The 17,688-nt window shown below is 45.9% G+C and overlaps 1 protein-coding gene across 1 annotated transcript in view; it reads left to right on the forward strand.

Annotated features, from left to right (window-relative positions):
- The first annotated feature begins 2,901 nt into the window (after positions 1 to 2,901).
- Positions 2,902 to 17,688, forward strand: part of DISC1 (DISC1 scaffold protein) — a 143,735-nt gene continuing 128,948 nt past the window's right edge. The window contains exon 1 of the mRNA XM_081824284.1: positions 2,902 to 3,098. Within this exon, the coding sequence (XP_081680410.1) occupies positions 3,041 to 3,098 (58 nt within the window). The 5' untranslated portion in view covers positions 2,902 to 3,040. The remainder of the gene's footprint in view (positions 3,099 to 17,688) is intronic.

Raw genomic sequence — 17,688 nt, forward strand, 5'->3', positions numbered from 1 at the left:
CTGGATTCATCATTGAACAGAGCCAGAGCAGCGTGCATGGCAGGCTGGACCTGCTGTAGAGCCTTCTTGTGTTCTGAGCTCCATTCAAAGCTGCAGCTTGGCAAATGGGCTTGAGGAGTGCACTCAGCTGAGGAATATGTTGCTTCCAAAACCCAAAGAGGACCATTAGGTGTTGTGCCTTTTTGTTGTTGCTGCTGTTGTTGTAGGAAGGGCCAAATACAACTTCCCCTTCCCCTTAGAAGGGATGCCCCACACTGGTGGCCTTCTAGAAAACCCACTGAGATAGAAGGCCCCTACACTTTTGGCAGATTTAGTTTTCACTGTCTGACATGCAAATGTCTCACCAATAAGTCCAGAGTTGTTACTTCCCACTCGCTAGGTCCAGTCAGCATCATGTCATCAACGCACGGGACCAGCATGAAGTCTTGTGGAAGGGAAAGGCAATAAGGTCCCTGCTTGACTACAGTCTGATGTAGGGCTGGAGAGCTGGTATACCACGGAGGGAGAACAATAAGGTGTATTGCCGATCTTGCCAGCTGAAAGCAAGCTGCTTTTGGTGGTCTTTACTAACAGGTATGGAGAAAAAACGTTTGCCAGATCAATAGCTGCATATACCAGGTGCTAGGAGATGTGTTAATTTGCTCAAACAATGAAACTACATCTGGTAGAGCAGCTGCAGTTGGAATCGCCATCTGGTTAAGTTGATGAGAATCCATGGTCATTTTCTGAGGTCCATCTGTGCTCTGCTCAGGCCATATAGGCAAGTTGAATGGGGGTGTGGTGGGAATTGCCACCCTGCCTCCTTCCGGTCCTTGAGGGTGGCACTAATTTCTGCAGCCCCTCTTGCAATGTAGTATTGCTTTGGTTGACTCTTTTCCTAGATAGAGACAGTTGTCGTGACTTCCGCTTGGCCTTTCCTAGCATAAGAGCCTTCCCTGCACAGGCCAGGGAACCAATGTGGGGACTCTGCCCGTTGCTGAGTATGTCTGTTCTGATTATGCATTCTGGAACTGGAGAAATGACCACAGAATGGGTGCGGACATCCGCTATGAGAGGGGTGTCTAAAACTCTGGTCACCTGACCTCCATAAACCCCCTACTGTGATTGGTGGAACCCAGTAATGGTTTGGGCTCCCCGGAATTAGTGTTGGCTCAGAGCCAGTGTCCAGTCCCTTCTGAAACGTCGGATGACTTCCTTTTCCCCAGTGCAGGTTCACTCTGGTAAAAGGCCTTATGTCCCTTTGGGGAAGGCTAGGAGAAAGAGTACCAGTGTTCCAGGTCTTTTCTCCTTCATTCGAGGAGTTCTGCATCTGTAAACTGACTCAAGTCTGGGAACTGATTGAAGGCCTGAGTGTCTCTGTTTTAACTTGAAAGCAAGTTAAACTTTTGTTCACTTGACCTAGAACTTTTATGCTTATACAGATCAAGTAAGAATTTAGTAGACTTCCCATCTATTTGACTTCTAGAAACACCATGATCAACCACACCCCCCTTACCTTTGGAGATTCATTGCCACCATTGGCCCCTGCCACCCTGGGATCCAGTCATCCCCATTGCATTGAAAGGTCCCAGTTCAGTGGTTGCAGTTCCCACTGTAATTTCTGACCCACAGAGAAGAGTGACCAAGGATGCTGGGTCACAAAACTATTTACCAGAGTCATGGTGAAAGGTGTGTCCTCAGGACCCTTCAGAGTGGGTGAGCAGGTCTTACATGATAATTTCCCTCCAATATTCCGATTTCCCTAAAGCCTTTGGAGAGTTTCTTTACGGTGTACCAACACCAGTCTGGCCTTGCCACCTCTAGCATTTAGTGTAGGTCACCTCTTGGTCCATGTTTCAGTCAACTAACCAAACAAACTGTGAGGATCCTTTCTAATCTCTCAAACTAAATCACTGAATCTAGATCTCCATTTAGTGGTCTATATCATTAAATTCAGCCTCATCCAGCTTTATGTTCCTTTTACTGTTTTCCCACATCCTTAATATCCATGCTCATATTCATTCTGTCCCCAAACACATCGACTTGCAAGCACATCTATGTGTTTGCACCCATAAGGGTCTTATCTTTTGAGGCACCTAGGCCCTCTATTTCTAGCCAGATCCTTCCCTTTCCTCCAGAAAGGCTTCCTGACACTTCTTTAAATACTCTCTTACCCCCAAAATTCTGCAACATTTTTTTTTATGCCAAGCCTCTGGTTCTTGGTAGGTATATTGTTATTTAGTTTTATATGCACATGTTTATGTTCCCAGCTGGCGGTGAGCTCCTTAAAGGACAAGACCCATTTCTGGCAGGTTCTAAAGTGGGTGGGGGGTGTGGGGGGCTGCTCCAGTAGCCTCTTTGAGTGAACCAAACAGAAGGGGTGAAGGAGGTAAGTCAGGGGGCCTAAGAGCTCCGCATGGACCACAGCCTGCTTCCTGCGCTGGCTGCCCAACGCGGGGGAGGGGCTCTGGGGTCAGTCCACTGCTGCCAGAAGATTCAGAAAGTTGGATTCCCATTTCATTTTTGAGCAACTGCTCTGAGTATCTCTTTCCTGGTGTGGCCTGCCCTCTTCCAACTTTCTCCCCACCCGCTCATCCCCCGCCCCCCATCTCTTCCATCAACCCTCAGGTCACTTCCCTAATCACGCGTCTGGGAGGCGCCCTCGCAGACCCCACCCCAAAGGGCTGTCAGTCTCCTTCCCTGTACACCCACCCGTTCCCCTCACCGCACTTCCCCTCGCGGGTGCGCTCAGAAATGAGCGAGAGCGCGAATGGCAAACTTTCTCCCCGAGACGGGCTGTGCGCTGCCGTCCCCAACCGCGCGCGGGCAGGTGTGTGTGTGTGTGTGTGTGTGTGTGCGCGCGCGCGCGCGCCTCTGAGTGTGTAAGGGGCCGAGGCTGGAAAGGAAACCGGCCGCCTCGCGGAGAAGGAAGGAGCCTCCCCCTTCCTCGTCGCCCCCCTCCCCACTTCCCGTCCAGCTCACTGTCGCTTCCCCCCTCCGCGGACCTTGGGGCGCACGGAGCCTGCACACGGCCGAGGAGCTGGAGGAGCCGGTGGGGCGCATGCTGGGCGGGGGACCTCAAGGCGCCCCGGCCGGTGGCGGCGGGGGCCACCGAGCAGGTAGGGGCGCTGTTAGCGCAGCCCGGCGGGGCCGGGGCCGGGGTGGCTGGTGGGAGGAATCCGGACAGGGAGGGCGCGCTCTGCCTCCTGGAAATCGTGTAGGTCTGGAGGTGTGCCTCTGTTCCCATCTTGGGTTCAAGTGTTCCCTTTTCGAGGCGAGGGAAACCGAGGCACGGCGCGTGACGTGCCGGGTTAAGAGAGGCGTGGGTCTGGGCTGCCAGGTCCCTCCTCTAGGACTGAGCCGGGATCCCGGCAAGCGGTAGTTTTTCGAAACTGCGCTCGTCGGACCCGCGGCACTCGGCTGGTCCCGGCGGCGGAGGAAGGCGTCAAGGGCTTGGCGTTTGGATCGGTGCCGGGACCCTCACCCTCGCCCTCGTCCTGAAGCTCAGCTGAATCTCGGGTTCCACCCCATCGGGGACCTGGAGGAAGGAGGTTGGGGGTGGGATAGGGAACGTAGTGCTGGCACCTCCCCAAGGGGCCGCTCTGCAAACAATTTCACCTCCCACTTCCGACTTGGCGACGGTAACGCCCACAGCCCGGCTCCGGAGAGACCGCTCCATTTCCACCGCCCTGCGCGCGGGTCACGCTGTCAACTCTCAGTGTTGATACGGAGGCCTTTAAGTGGATTGTTGCTTTTCAAGAACGAAAGGACTTCTATCATCTCACCGTTAAAATATATGCAGAGCAATTTGAGACTTTCGGAAGGGAATGAGATTTGGAGGCAGGGGGTGCTGGGTTGTGTCCTTGCTGCGCCAGAAGAGGGTCGGGTAACTTTAGACACATCCCGTCACATCTTGGAACCTTGGTTTCCTCAAATGTAAAAGGGAACGCTACTAACCTTAATGTGTGCTCAGTTAGACAAACGAGGTTTGGAGAATGCCAGAGTCCTAAGAGCTGAGAGTTGGAGACAGTCGGCCTGCATCTCAGTCCTGGACTTAGTCATACCTCAGTTTCCCATTTGTAAAGTGGACACTGTCAGTGCCTACCTCGTCGGCTTGCTATGGGGTTTAAGTATGGCATTGGATGTGAAGCACTTAGTCCAGTGCCTGAGATATACAGGAAGCTTTAAATAACCTTAGTTCCTATTTTTACTAAGCAAAACCTAAATAATTTGGAGTGATGTGGAAATACCAGTTTGATTTAAGGTATAAATAGCAGAGTATTTTATTTTATTTATTTATTTAAAAAAGATTTATTTATTTTAGAGGGGGGAGGGGCAGAGGGGGATGGGTAGGGAGAGGGAGAGAATCTCAAGTAAACTCCCTACTGAATGGGAGCCAGTGGGGGCTCTATCTCACCACCCCAGGATCATGACCTGAGCTGAAATCAAGAGTCAGATGCTTAACCCACTGAGCCACACAGGCACCCCAGTGATGGAGTATTTTAAGAGAAACTTAATTTGATTACATTCAGGCATGGCACCTGAAGCCTTTGGAGGTTTAGTTGTGGACTTGTGCCGCTGATCAAAAAGAGCCTGGATCTGCTTTCTGAGCTCTGTAACCTTGGGCCTCAGTTTCCTCATCCGTTTATAAAAAAAGACCAACGACGAGAAAAGTGGGGGCAGTAATTACTACTTTTTGTACTGATAGAGCTGCCTGAAGATCAAATGAGGTAAAAGATCTGAAAGTGCCTTGAAGAGTATGAGTCACTACGCAAATACAAGACATCCCTGCTACCAGCAGGGAATAATAACATCGGCCACTTTTGAGAGCCTACACTGTCAGGCACTCTCTTAGGAATCCCTTTGATGAAATCCGCCCTAAGCCTTTGTGAGGTGGATATTTAGAATCTTCATTTTTCCTGTACAAAGCTGAGATCAGGGCTATTCTGCCTCCTTCCCAAGGTCACGTAGCAGTTAAGGTAAAGCTGGATTTAGAACCCTAGGGTGGGTGCCTCTCACAAGTGTGTTCTCAACCACTAGCCAAATTGAAGTTATGGAGACAAGCCGTGGTTCAGAGTAGACCTGTGTTAGATTATAGGAGCTAATATAGCCTGACATATTTACAGATTCCAAAATATGAGTGGGGGTGCCTGGCTGGCTCAGTCAGTAGAACAGGCGACTCTTGATCTCAGGGTTGTGAGTTCAAGCCCCACATTGGGCATAGAGATTACTTTAAAAAATTACATATATGTGTGTATATGAGTGAATTGTTAGCCCTGGCAGATGAGACTTTGACATAATCTTAATTTTTTCATCGCTATTTTAAAATCCCATTTAAACTATTTTCTTGCACAAATAAACAATGAAAATTTGCAGAGAAAAAAGGCATTAAAATCTTGAAAGGACATATCTCAAGGATTCATTGCAAATCTCAGACTGAATGAAATCTGAATTCATGTTTTATTTTAACACTTCAGTTTGCCAGAACCCTTAGGGCGGTACAAGAGGTATAAACTGGTATTGAGGCTTTCTGTGTCACCGTTACGTGCAGGGATGGGACCCCCCCATATTTCTGCAGGGATGTCACTGCTCACCTGAGATGCCCCCAGAGGGAAACGGACCTTTAGAGAAAGTCTGTGCACCTGAGGGAGAGTGGATGTCAGGTTTCTCTGCTGCAGAAACAATTCCAAATTCCTTTATTTCCTAAATGAAAGTTCTCTTACTCTTTTTTCTTCTTCCAAAAGCAAAGCGTGCTCATTACAGGGAGCACAGACAACAACAAACAAGAAAAAGAACATTAAAAATCACTGTAATCCCATCAGTGCAGGCAAAAAGCTTGACATCTCTGTTCTTGTAATCCATTTCTGTCCTATGTTCATCAATTTATATTATATTTTATTTTATTTTTTAAAAATATTTTCTTTATTTATTCATGAGAGAGAGAGAGGCAGAGGCAGAGGGAGAAGCAGGCTCCCCGCGGAGCAGGGAGCCCGATGCGGGACTCGATCCCAGGACCCTGGGATCATGACCTGAGCCAAAGGCAGACGCTTAACCGACTGAGCCACCCAGGCGTCCCCAATTTTATCTATTTTAAAAATGGGATGCAAACTATTATTATTTTGTTGAATGACAAAAATAATACTTGCTCATTGCTCGAACCTCCAGACATCAATTTAGGAAACAAGCCAAAATTTATTAGGTGCATTAAAACTTTTCCTTGAAAGAAAATCTGAAAGTTTTGATTGGGAAGGATTAGAAAATAAGTTGCTGACGGGGTGCCTGGGTGGCTCAGTCATTAAGCGTCTGCCTTCTGCTCAGGTCATGATCTCAGGGTCCTGGGATGGAGCCCCACATCAGGCTCCCTGCTCACCGGGAAGCCTGCTTCTCCCTCTCCTACTCCCCCTGCTTGGGTTCCCTCTCTCGCTGTGCCTCTCTCTGTCAAATAAATAAATAAAATCTTAAAAAAAAAAAAGAAATTAAGTTGCTGATATTTGAGTTTTTCTGTGGTTTTGGTCATAGTTCGATGAAAGACCTTCAGAGCCAAGAGAGGGTACAGTGGTGATCTTGAAATAATAAGATCTAAAATCCAGCATAGAACAAAGATTTTGAGTATAAAAATACACCTATTTTTATATTAGGGTTTATTATTTTACTATTTTAGATTAGGGTTATTAGAATTAGAATAATTTTTTTTAAGATTTTTTTTTATTTATTTGAGAGAGAGGATGAGAGAGAGAGCGAGCATAAGAGGGGGGAGCGGGAGAGGGAGAAGCAGACTCCCCGCTGAGCAGGGAGCCCAACGCGGGACTCGATCCGGGGACTCCAGGATCATGACCTGAACCGAAGGCAGTCGCTTAACCAACTGAGCCACCCAGGCGCCCAGAATAATTGTTTTGATAATGATGATAATAATTCAGTTTATATACTGGGTTCTCATGCAAAGCAAGCAGAGAGCCCTGCTTCCAGAGATGCCTTTGGCTGCCGCTCCGGGGGTGGGGACGGTCCCCTCTGGTACAGCCTGGGCCACTTGTGGCCAGTTATTTTTCAGCCAGCACCATTTAGTAATGTAAGACTTTTAGCCTTTGGGAGTCTTATGTTGTTTGTTCTTGACGTTAATGTCTTTGTGGGAAAAATTCCTTAGTGAATGTCTTTTGTGCAACAATCATGCAATTTTTAAAACGCCTGCCACAGATGCTCTGACCATCCTGAATCCATTTTTTTTCTTTTGAAATCAGTTTACCAGCTGCTTATTTGGACAGACTTTGCAATCAGTTTCCAAGTTTTCACAACAAGTGGAAGTGGGAAAGAATTGTGGCTGACCAATGAATATTATAGATATTTGGCTTTGGAAGGCAGTTGGGAGCCCACATGCTGTGCTCAGCGGCTGACATGATCACTAGTTTGATGTCTGCTTTCTTCACCCCGCCCTCCTTCCTTTTGGTCACTTGTCTACTGTCATGGCTCAGAAATGGATGGTAGAGATTGTGGGGCTTCCTCTAATCACTAGGGTCACTAGTCATCAAGTGTTATAAACAGAATCACAGAACTTATTGCTGGATGAAGTTTCAAAAGATCAATTGGTTAAACCTCTTGAATTCTGGCAGGTGAGGCATTGACAAGTGCATTTACCAAGTGCAGATGCTGAGTATATATTTGGTCAATAGAATGGTAGTCGTAGGTGCAGGAGACCTGGTGGCAAATGAAGTAATTGGAATAAAGAGGCTTACATTATCTTTCTCTTGTCAACTTCAGGTTCGTTTCCCAGCCACATTGTGTTGTGCTCATCCATTTAAATACGTGGACAAAATTCTACCTGCTCAACTCTTAACATTTGCCTGTCATGATAGGACTTTTTCCCTTTATTTGCAGATCCGTTTGAACTCTCAGAGAAATAAAATTAAGACAGTAAACTTGAGGTACGAGATAGCAGTCTCTGAGGATAGGTCAGATATCAGAGACTACTGACAGTGAGTGGCAGTAGAGGTCACAGAGTCTGGTCTGCTTAGTTGACAGGTGGAAAGGTGAGGAATGTCAGAAGAGTGAGTGATTAGAATCTGGGTCCTCTTCTCTTACTGAGAGCTGTTAAGCCTGTTAAGCTTTGCTTCATTCCGTAGTTTGGCATAATTCATCACTGCTTAAAAATATTGAGTGAACCAAACTAAATTGTTATTGATTTATGTATTTTGGAATAGGCTGCCTTGGAAAGCAGTGATTTTTTTTTTTTTTCCATCAGAAGCATTTAAGTTGGTGTTGGGTGATTTCTGTGGTTGAATGCAGTGGGGGAGTCTGCCTGTGGGAGGAAGGCTGGATTGGGTGACTTGTGGGAACCTTATAGCTCTGGGATTCTGTGATTTTTGTCCTGCAGGATTTGAGCTACTGTGTGAATTTCCTATTCTCTGCTCATTGAGGTTGCACATTTTGAGCCATCCCCCCAGGTAATTTCATTTCAAGAGCCCTAGACAGCTCCCTGCAGTTAGCTGCCCGAACTCAATAGGTGCTTCAACTCCCCAGGGTTGCACATATCAAGGATTGATACTAATCATTAACATGATCATGTTCATCCAGGCAAACAAATCAACCAGGAATAGAAACATGCATTTGACAGGTGGCCCTACATGGAGACTAATTGCTTTCATAGGTTGAAAGGTGAAATTTCTCAAGTTTAATGAGTGAATTTCATCCTGAATGTGGAACCTGAAGTTAAAATTTAGTTTTGTGACATGCACACCAACCTAACTGTTCTTTTTCATACCTGTTGTCTCTTAATTTGTGAGTGGATTGATTAGATGATTTGACATAATTATCAGGCTTGATTTATGACACAGGAGAATGCATGTCTCAACTTACTCAAGCACTGATAGGAAAAGGAGGACTATTTTACAGGGGTCAAATGAGAAAAGACATAAATATAGAGATAAATTGGATTCTCCTGTTTCTAAGAAACTGGACAGAATTGCAAAATCTGTTTTCTAATTACAAATCCTCTAATGAGAAAAGTTTGTGTTTTTCGTCATGATTCTTGATATTTCCCTAGTGCTTTTCTTTATAGCCACAGGCCAGGCAGAGTGAAATATGAGACAGCTGTCCTTGGGCAGAGATAATCCACATTCAATTCAAACAATAGATTTGGAGGCCTTAAATTACTTTGACTTTTTTTTTTTTTTGAGATAGAATTGACATACATTATATTAATTTCAGAGGTACAGCATAATGATCTGATATTTGTATGTATTGTGAAATGGTCGCCACATAAGTCTAGTTAACATCCTTCACCACAGTTACATTTTTTTCTTGTCGTGAGAACTTTTAGGATCTACTTTTAAGATCGTTTAAGATCTACCTTGACTATCAATCCTTTTGTTTCCCTTTGTCTGCTTATAGAATTCTCTTCCAGAGACATTAGCTTATCCATTTATTTGTTAATTCAAGAATGTTTTTAACATACTCTGCACTTGGCACTGTGCACAGCTTGGTGTTTAAAGATGTATTAGATTGTCCTCATGGACCATCCAGGCTAGAGGGAAGATGTAGCATAGCCTGGTGTTCTTTCCAAGTGCTGGAAGACAACCCTTAGGGCTTCGCAGCCACTCCTAGGATGCTTCTTTGGAGGGCATCTCAGGGCTTCCCTGTGTCATCCCAGTCTTGACACTCATTGCAACCGGATTTCTCTGCTCCAGAAGTCCTCTCAGTCAGCCTCACGCTGCTGCCATGGTAATCTTCCCAAAGCACAGACATGATTCGGTTACTATTACTCTGTGCAAAGACTCATCGTCCCACAAGCAAATTCTTAGCATTCCTTGCCAGGCCTTCCATAAACTGGCCCCTGAATCCCTAAAACTGACACTCTGACTCTTTTATTGCACACATTATTCTGCCTCCCAAGAATATTATGGAATCTGTCCTCTTCCCTCCCTCCCCCCATCTCTACACATCAAAACATTATCCCTCACTTAAGATCTAGCCAGTAAAACTTCTCACGCCTTCATCCCTCTTCTTCCGTTATAGTTTGTTATGTATTTAACCTGCTTTTCTGACTCTGCTGTAAACTCCTTCATGGAAGAGTTTGGGAAAATGGAAAAATGGACAAATTCTATAATTTTAATCCAACTGTTATATTTTCTTAACTCTGATTTGGGATTATCTAGTCTGGTTTATTTCCTTACCCCCTCATCTGTGTAGTATGCTTACGGTTTACTCCACTCTCACTGAATTGAATTAAACTCTTATTATTTTTAGACGGACTCATCCCGTATGTAGATTCACCACATCTGTTATTTTTATATCTTTCAAAACCAATCAAGAGTTTTAGAAGTTCAGTTCAGTTCAAATGTTTATTGAGATGCACAAACCACATTGCCAGATTCGGTGGTAGCAATTTAAGGTAAGAAAGAATGTAGAATAGGTCCATACCCTTGAGAAGCTTACAGTTCAGTGGAGAAAAGAGAATTGATTCTTGTGAAGTTTCTGGATGTTGTTTTATCAGAATGATTGGGCACTTTAGCAGCTAGTAGATGCCCAGTGAATGTTATACAGAGTGGATGGATGGATAGGGGGAAGAAGAAAGGAGGAATCCTTTAATTTATAATTTATCAATTGCAGGGTTTACTTCTAGGTATAATAATTTTGAAGATAACTTACTCAAGTATTGATTCTCATGCTTATATATAAAATGTGCTGCTCTTCTTCTAGGGGAGACATCTTAGTTCTCCATCTGTAGAAACTGCATTAATTTCCTGGCTGTGGTGTTGTGTTTGCTTAATTTCATCGACGTTCTCTTCTCAGGCAGCTCTGTTGTGAGGACACACATTTCCCAGGCTGGGGGAGGCCTCCAGCTGTCTGGGGACCGTGATCAAGGGGAGTGTCTCACACTGATTCAGCACTCATGATCTCATCCTCTACCGAGATAGCCAGTTGGCCTTGGGGATTGTAGGATGAGTTCTGAACTATTTCCCAACCATGTGGCTTTTGTGTGTCTTTCTTTATCTGACTTCAGTAGTAATTTGAATGGAAAAATGGACAAATTCTGTAATTCTAATCCAACGGTTATATTTTCTTAACTCTTTGATTTGGGATTATCTAGCACATTTAATCAAATATTAATTGTTGTAGAAACTTTTTTGAAAAGCATAACGTGATATATAAGAAAAGGCATTGATATTACCTCTGTTTTCCCCCATTTTGCTGAGGTAAAATAGGGCTCAGTGGAAATACAGTGAAATGTTCCAAGGGGGTTGCTTTATCTTAGGCTAATCTTGGGATGAATTTATGCTCACACTGTATCCTGCTTTTTAATGAACAAACGATCCCCTCCCCCTTTAAACAACATTCCATTCAAATTTGGAGACTACTTTTTCCAATAAAACAAACAATTATTAATCATTACAGACCTGGGGAAGGGGTGAGTCAACCACGAATTTACTATAGAGAAATACACTCTTTTGGTTATGCCTTTGCATTAGTCTGGGCTCAATTTCTTGAGGGCAGGCTTAGTCTTATTTATCTTCTTATCATTTCTTTTAGACCTGAGGTAGGAATAAAGACTTACTGAGTTGCACTGATTTAAAGTAACACGTGTAATATAGCCCCCATGGCATCTAGGAGAATTGCTTCCTAAACCAGCGGTGGCTCTTGCCACCTACATGGAGAAGCTTTGGCAGTGGTTGCATTAGCCAGGAGAAGGTAGGGCACTTGTTTTAAAGTTGCTTTTACATGGGGGCCCCTGGGTGGCACAGTTAAGCGTCCGACTCTTGGTTTTGGCTCGGGTCATGATGTAAGGGTCATGGGATCAAGCCTCGTGTAGAGCCCCGAGTCAAGCCCTGGGTCAGGCTCTGTGCTCAGTGGGGAGTCTGCTGAAGTTTCTATCTCCCTCTGCCCCTCCCCGCTGCGCACACGCACATGCTCTCTCTCTCAAATAAATAAATAAATCTTAAAAGAACGAATTAAAGTTGCTTTTACATGCAAGCACAACTATATATCAATGCAAGTGGTGAAAACTTCTAAAGGTGCTTCCATTCACACATTTCGAAGAGAAAAACGTCAGCTGCCCATATCAAAGCTCATTGGCACGACTGTAATTTGGAGCGGCTTTGGAAGACCGTGAAGCCTGGGGGGTGGCTGCTGCAGCATTCCCAAAGCCAGCCCTTGCCCTTGCTTGGCATTGCTGCTGCTCCCAGCACCCCTTATCTTCTACTGCTCATGACGGTCATCGCTTCTCATGACGTGCTGTGAACTCCTGAAACATCAGACAGATGTGCAGAGTGCGTTGCCACGGCAAATTTCATTTAAATTGTGATCAAAATACTTCATGTTACTTGTTGTGGATAAAGTGATGGCTAGCCATGATTGGTCAGGCGGCCAGATGGAAAGGGCACTCGACTAGGGGTTGGACCCTGGGCCAGTCCCTTAATCTCTCTGGATCTCAGTGTCTTCCCCTGTGGAAAGGGGTGGGGGAGGAATGAGATCAGGCCCTCAGTGTAAAATTGTGGTTAAATCGTTTATATAAGAGCTCGTCACAACCTATATTTGTGTGTCTAGAATTGCTTTAGTTATAAACTTGCTGATACTGTTCCTGATATCAGTCCTACCTATGATCTCAGTTCGCCTTGTAGCTTGTCCCTCACACCCTAATCCGAATCCCCGATCCCTTAACTAAATCACATTCGTGTTTCTGTGGCAAAATAGATACTTGTTTCCAGAACTAAGTGGAATAAAGACCCTTGATCGCTTTGCATCCGTGCACGTGAGGTTTGCCACTGTGTGAGTTCAGTCAGATCAGACGGCTGCAAGAGGAAGGAGAGAAGCCTTGTGGTTCTCAGACAGATACTCCTGGGTTTTGGAAAATTCTAGATGATGCATCACGAACTTGTACTTAGTTGTTGTAGTTTTGCTTCTTTTCCCCCTGCCCCCTCCTTCCTCCTCCATTTCCAATTCTTAGCCTGTTGGGTCATCTCTACTATTTCCGAGATGGGCTGCTGATCAGCTGTCACCAAGCCCAGCGCTGCACAGGGAGTGGGCAGAGGGACACGAAAGGTGTGGCAGGGAGGATGGGAATAAGATCTTACGGAGGGTGTATTGTCCAGTCCGGCTTGAGCACATTTCTGGAGCAGGAGTGCAGATGGTTCCTCTACAAGGCTACACTGGCAGTCTGCTCTGGGGGTGGGGAGGTTCCCGTACTCAGCTTCCAAGACTGCGTGCTCACCACGCCTCCCTGGTTTTCGATTCTTGGTCTGACATGTGGAATTTTTGTGCTTCGCCTAGCAGTTTGGGAGGGCCAGGCTGTGTAGACTGCCTTGCACTAGTTTTGATTCTTCTCTTGAGGCTACCTCTTGGATGAATCCTTTATTGCCACATTTTGCAGCCCGAGGGCAAATGATACCTTATGCTGTATGCTTCCCGGGTTCCAGAGACTCTGCTGGTCTTGGAGGGAGCACGGGACGACCGCTGTCATTGACAGGCCTGCAGGGGAGAGGGTTGAAACTGTCAAGGTGCCCCCTGAAATGCCCACCACCCGTAATCAAGGGGAGCGGGTCCTTTGGCATGTGCGATGCTGTCTTGGGCTCTGAGTACTCTGGAGTTGCTTGTGATAAGGCTTTGTGTGGATGATTAATCCTAAATGTATCATGGAGAGTGAAGGTTGCCTGACAGAGCATATCGGGCTGGCTCTGCAAACGGAATGCTGGTCCTGATCCCGTCAATCTTTGCTTTTTCAAGGTGTAATTTAATTTTGGTTTTGTCTTTATAAAATTTTCATCTGTATGAAATGTAAGCTCTCTGCGTTTTGGTTTCTTCTCTGATGGTTTGCCTCTCCTGTTGCAGAAAATTCACCACTCCTGCTGATATCATTTCATACCCAAAGAGGGCATTCTAACCTTAAAAGAAGTTCAGCTCAGCGACGGGCCTGCCATTGCCTTTCTCTCTAAACTCAGAGTTTGCTCACTCTCTTGGCGTCTCAGGTGTTTTGGCTCCAGGGAAGAAATAGTCACGGTTCACATTTATTTAATAAAACCGTTATGAAAACGAACTGAACCCGAGTGCACACGGGGCCAGAGCGGGACCTGGCTGCTTGCTTTCCCGCTGAGCCTCGCTGACCCCTGCACATTTGTAGAGCCGCCGCTGGGAGCTGTTTCCACGGAGGGAGAACTTCTGTGAGGCTGGGGCCTGGGCAGGCCTGTTGGCTGATCCTTTGGGTGTTCTTTCAGCATTGTCTGCAGGGAGTGTGGGAGTCAAAGGCCCTTCAGAGCAAAGATAATGCCAGCTTGTTCCCTGGAACCCCAAGAGAGCCAGAGTCAAAGGGGCTTTTTGTTTTACCAACAGAAAAACCCACAGGAAATCCCAGCTTCGGAGATTCCTATGCAGTCTCATTGTTCCATCAGATCGGACTGTGCTTAGGCCTCCTCTGAGAGAGGCAGTAACTCGGACAAAAAATAAATAAATGAAAGGATGCCGTTCTCGGTGGCTGGGGGTCAAGTGCACATGCCTTGTGCACTAGCACGCAGTGGGGCACTTGCCTTAGACCCTGGTGCCCAGGCTTTGTAGCAGTGAGCTCTTCGCTAGCCACATCCTGCTGTGATGAGAACTGTCTGTGGTCATATGAGTAAAGATCTGAGTACAGTGTCTGTCTCATTGTGGGCACTTGCATTATTATTATTACGATTATTATTGATGGGCTCTTATTAGATTTCAAATCTCTAACAGCAATTCTGTCACTTACTAAGTATAGTCCTTTCGTCTGTAAGCTGGGCAGTGATGATGCTTCTTTTGTAGGATCATTGGTGAGCATTACAAGAGATAACATACACAAAGGGCTGAGGAAAACAGTAGCAAATTAAAATAGGGGGCTGCAGTCTTTAGGTGGGAGGGCAATGTCCCCAGCGTCCCAGTGGAGGGGTGAGTGGGGCCGACACCCAGGCTGGGCCCTTGTGCTGAGGAAGGCCTGCCTTTTCCTAATTCATCAGCTCAGAGGGACCATCTTTTACTAATTTAGTTTCCCAGAGGGGACGTCTTTTCATAGATCATCACCCCCGAGGAGGTACCTTTGAAAACACTTGTCCGATGGTACCTTATGTGCCAGCAGGGTCCCTGTTGACAAGAGCAAGGTGCTATTATCAATGGAGCAGACGGGGCCTTCTAGAAGGAGTGTCTGGCACGCTTTACCCAGCTCCGTCTTGCTCACTTCACTGTAATTTCAATGATATGATTACCATGGTCAGAGCAACAATTTTGCCATTTCCTCAATTCTAAATTTTCCCTAGAATTTTCCTTGAGGCCAAGGGCTATCGTTCCCCTGCCTTCTAAGGCCTCCTTCCTCACCACTGCCCTGCACGTGTCCTCCAGAATGGACACTTGTTAACACAGGTTGAAAAGAATGGGTAGGAGTGTAGGCTGGGTGCTGGTTGTTGACTCCTGGCCCCTTACCCGCCCCTTCTGTGCTTTGCTCTTTACTGCTGAGGCTGGGAGTCTGAAAATGGCACATCCCTGGCTCCCTTGCCAGCTCCCTTCCTGTTACATTCTGACTCTCTGCTAAGTAAGAGGCCCTTGTGGGACACCAGAGGCAGGAGGAAGAGAAAAGCTTCTGGACTCTGGGTTTTTCAGCCCCAACTACGTGATCCTAGGCAGAAGCTTATGGACTGAGCCACCCAGGCACCGCCCCCGCCCCGCACCCCGGTTTCTTGTTCAAGTCAAACTGCACTGCATTGGCCCCCCTGCCTCTCCTGGAGGGCAAAGTTCAGTTTATAAGCCCGGCCCAATACCCTGGGAAGTTTCATGTCGCTTCTTATAAACCAACGGAAATATCTGTACTGTGAAAAGGGCAGATGAACTATAAGCCTAGATAAAATTGCTATTGTCTGAGGAGGAGGGTTTTTCACCCATCGGTTTTCTAACATCCTTCAAGTAATGTTTTTAGGAAATTCAGTATTGAAGAGTATGGGAAGACTCTCTTAAGAGAAATGAACAGGACATTATGGGGTCACCTGGAAGAAAAATAATACAGTTAATGTTCAAACATAGCTTTATTGTTTCTATATAAACAGGCATTGTAAAAAAAAAAAAAAATCAAACAAGCCTGAAAAATACATCAAGAAATGATCACTGAAGTCCCACTTCCTCACTCTTAATTCTTCAGTGAACATCCTTCTAGAAGGTTCACAGAGCCTCTGTTATATATACATACAGTTTTATAGAAATGGGATCATGTTGCATCTTGTTTTTTAACCTAATTTTACTCCCACTTATTAGTATAGCACCAAGCGTTTTCATGTCAACAAATGTTGCTTTACGTCATCATTTTGAATGGCTACAGAGTATGTTGCATGTTTGTAGCATGATTTACTCATCCAGTCGCATTAAATTGGAATGTTTACAATTGTCAGCCTTTGGAACATGCTAACTTTTATTAAGTTCTTATATCTAAGGTGATGCAAGTGCCATAACTATTCTGAGATATCAGCCGCCTTAAGACATTGGAAGTGTATTTCTCTTGAAGGTAAAGTTCAGATTCTCCCACCATTTACTGGTGGTCGAGGCACCAGGCTTGGCCGGAGGGTCTCCTCTGCCTTACACGGCCATTCAGGGACTCGGGCTAAGGCCCCACCACCTTCAGCGTGTGGCTTCCAAAGCTGTCCAGGCCCTTGCCACCCAGCTAGCAGAGAGTGGAAAAGTGAGCAGTAGCCTTCATGGGAGGTTCTTAGGGATTAGAACCGGAAGAGGCGGGCGCTGCTTCTGCCCACATGCCATTGGCCAGGGTCAGTCACGTGGACACGCACAGTCACGAGGGAGGCTGGGAAATGTCCCTTAGCTGTGGATGCGGGAGGAAAAGGAAATAGGTTTGGTGAACAGTGGCCCGTCTCCACCACAGCTTTCCCTACTGGTCACCAAATTCCCGTTTCACTCTTCCCTGACAATTCCACTCACCCCTCCCAGACGGATACAGGGGAGGTCCCCTGCAGTCATTGCGTCTGGATCACTCTTCAGGATCTCTGGCTGATGATGCACAGTCTTTTCCACATCTAAATGAGGATCCTCATGTTTCTGTGACTTGTGAATTAAAAGAGAGAAACATTTGCCTTCTTCCAGCCTCTCTCAGTTTTTAGTGGTGGAGCGGAGACAGCATAAAAGCACTAAAAACTCCCCCTCGGGACAGGGTAAAATAGGATCTGCACAGTAGACGTGGGTGCAAAGCAATCATGAAAGCCATTGGGTAGGCAAGGTGGAGGCCCCCCAACCAGGGGGTGGGAGAACTTTCTCCATTAGACCTTGATTCTGCTTTCTGAGAGGAAGTCTCTTACCGATTGGTCTCCATGGTCTGTCCTGCCAAGTTCCTCTCTTCTTTTATTCTCCATGGCAACATTTGAAGCAGTTGCTGGGGAATCTGCCATCTTCATGAAGCTGTGCTTAGCTATTGCTGCCCTCTGTTTGGTGGCCTGAGGCTTTTTAAGGCTCTTACAGACTTCTTAATTTTTTTTAAGTTTAAGCTCATGGCTTCTCAGGCTATACATTTCTGTCAAAAACTTAGTAGGGTTCTCTTCTGTTTTCTTCCATTAAATTCCTTATACCAATAGCTAATCCCAAAGTTTTTTTCCTAGACCTTATCATCCCATGCCCTTCTTTCTCAACTAAATGGTGATTACTTTGAGGCCTGCAAGCTCAGATGGGAATGCAACACTCTTAACCAGTTCTTTGCTATAGGCCTGAGGCTTTGGGCTTTTGGCA

Source organism: Leptonychotes weddellii, chromosome 6 (genome assembly GCF_054177405.1).
Source record: "Leptonychotes weddellii isolate Sample4059 chromosome 6, ASM5417740v2, whole genome shotgun sequence".
Classification (NCBI taxonomy): Eukaryota; Metazoa; Chordata; class Mammalia; order Carnivora; family Phocidae; genus Leptonychotes; species Leptonychotes weddellii.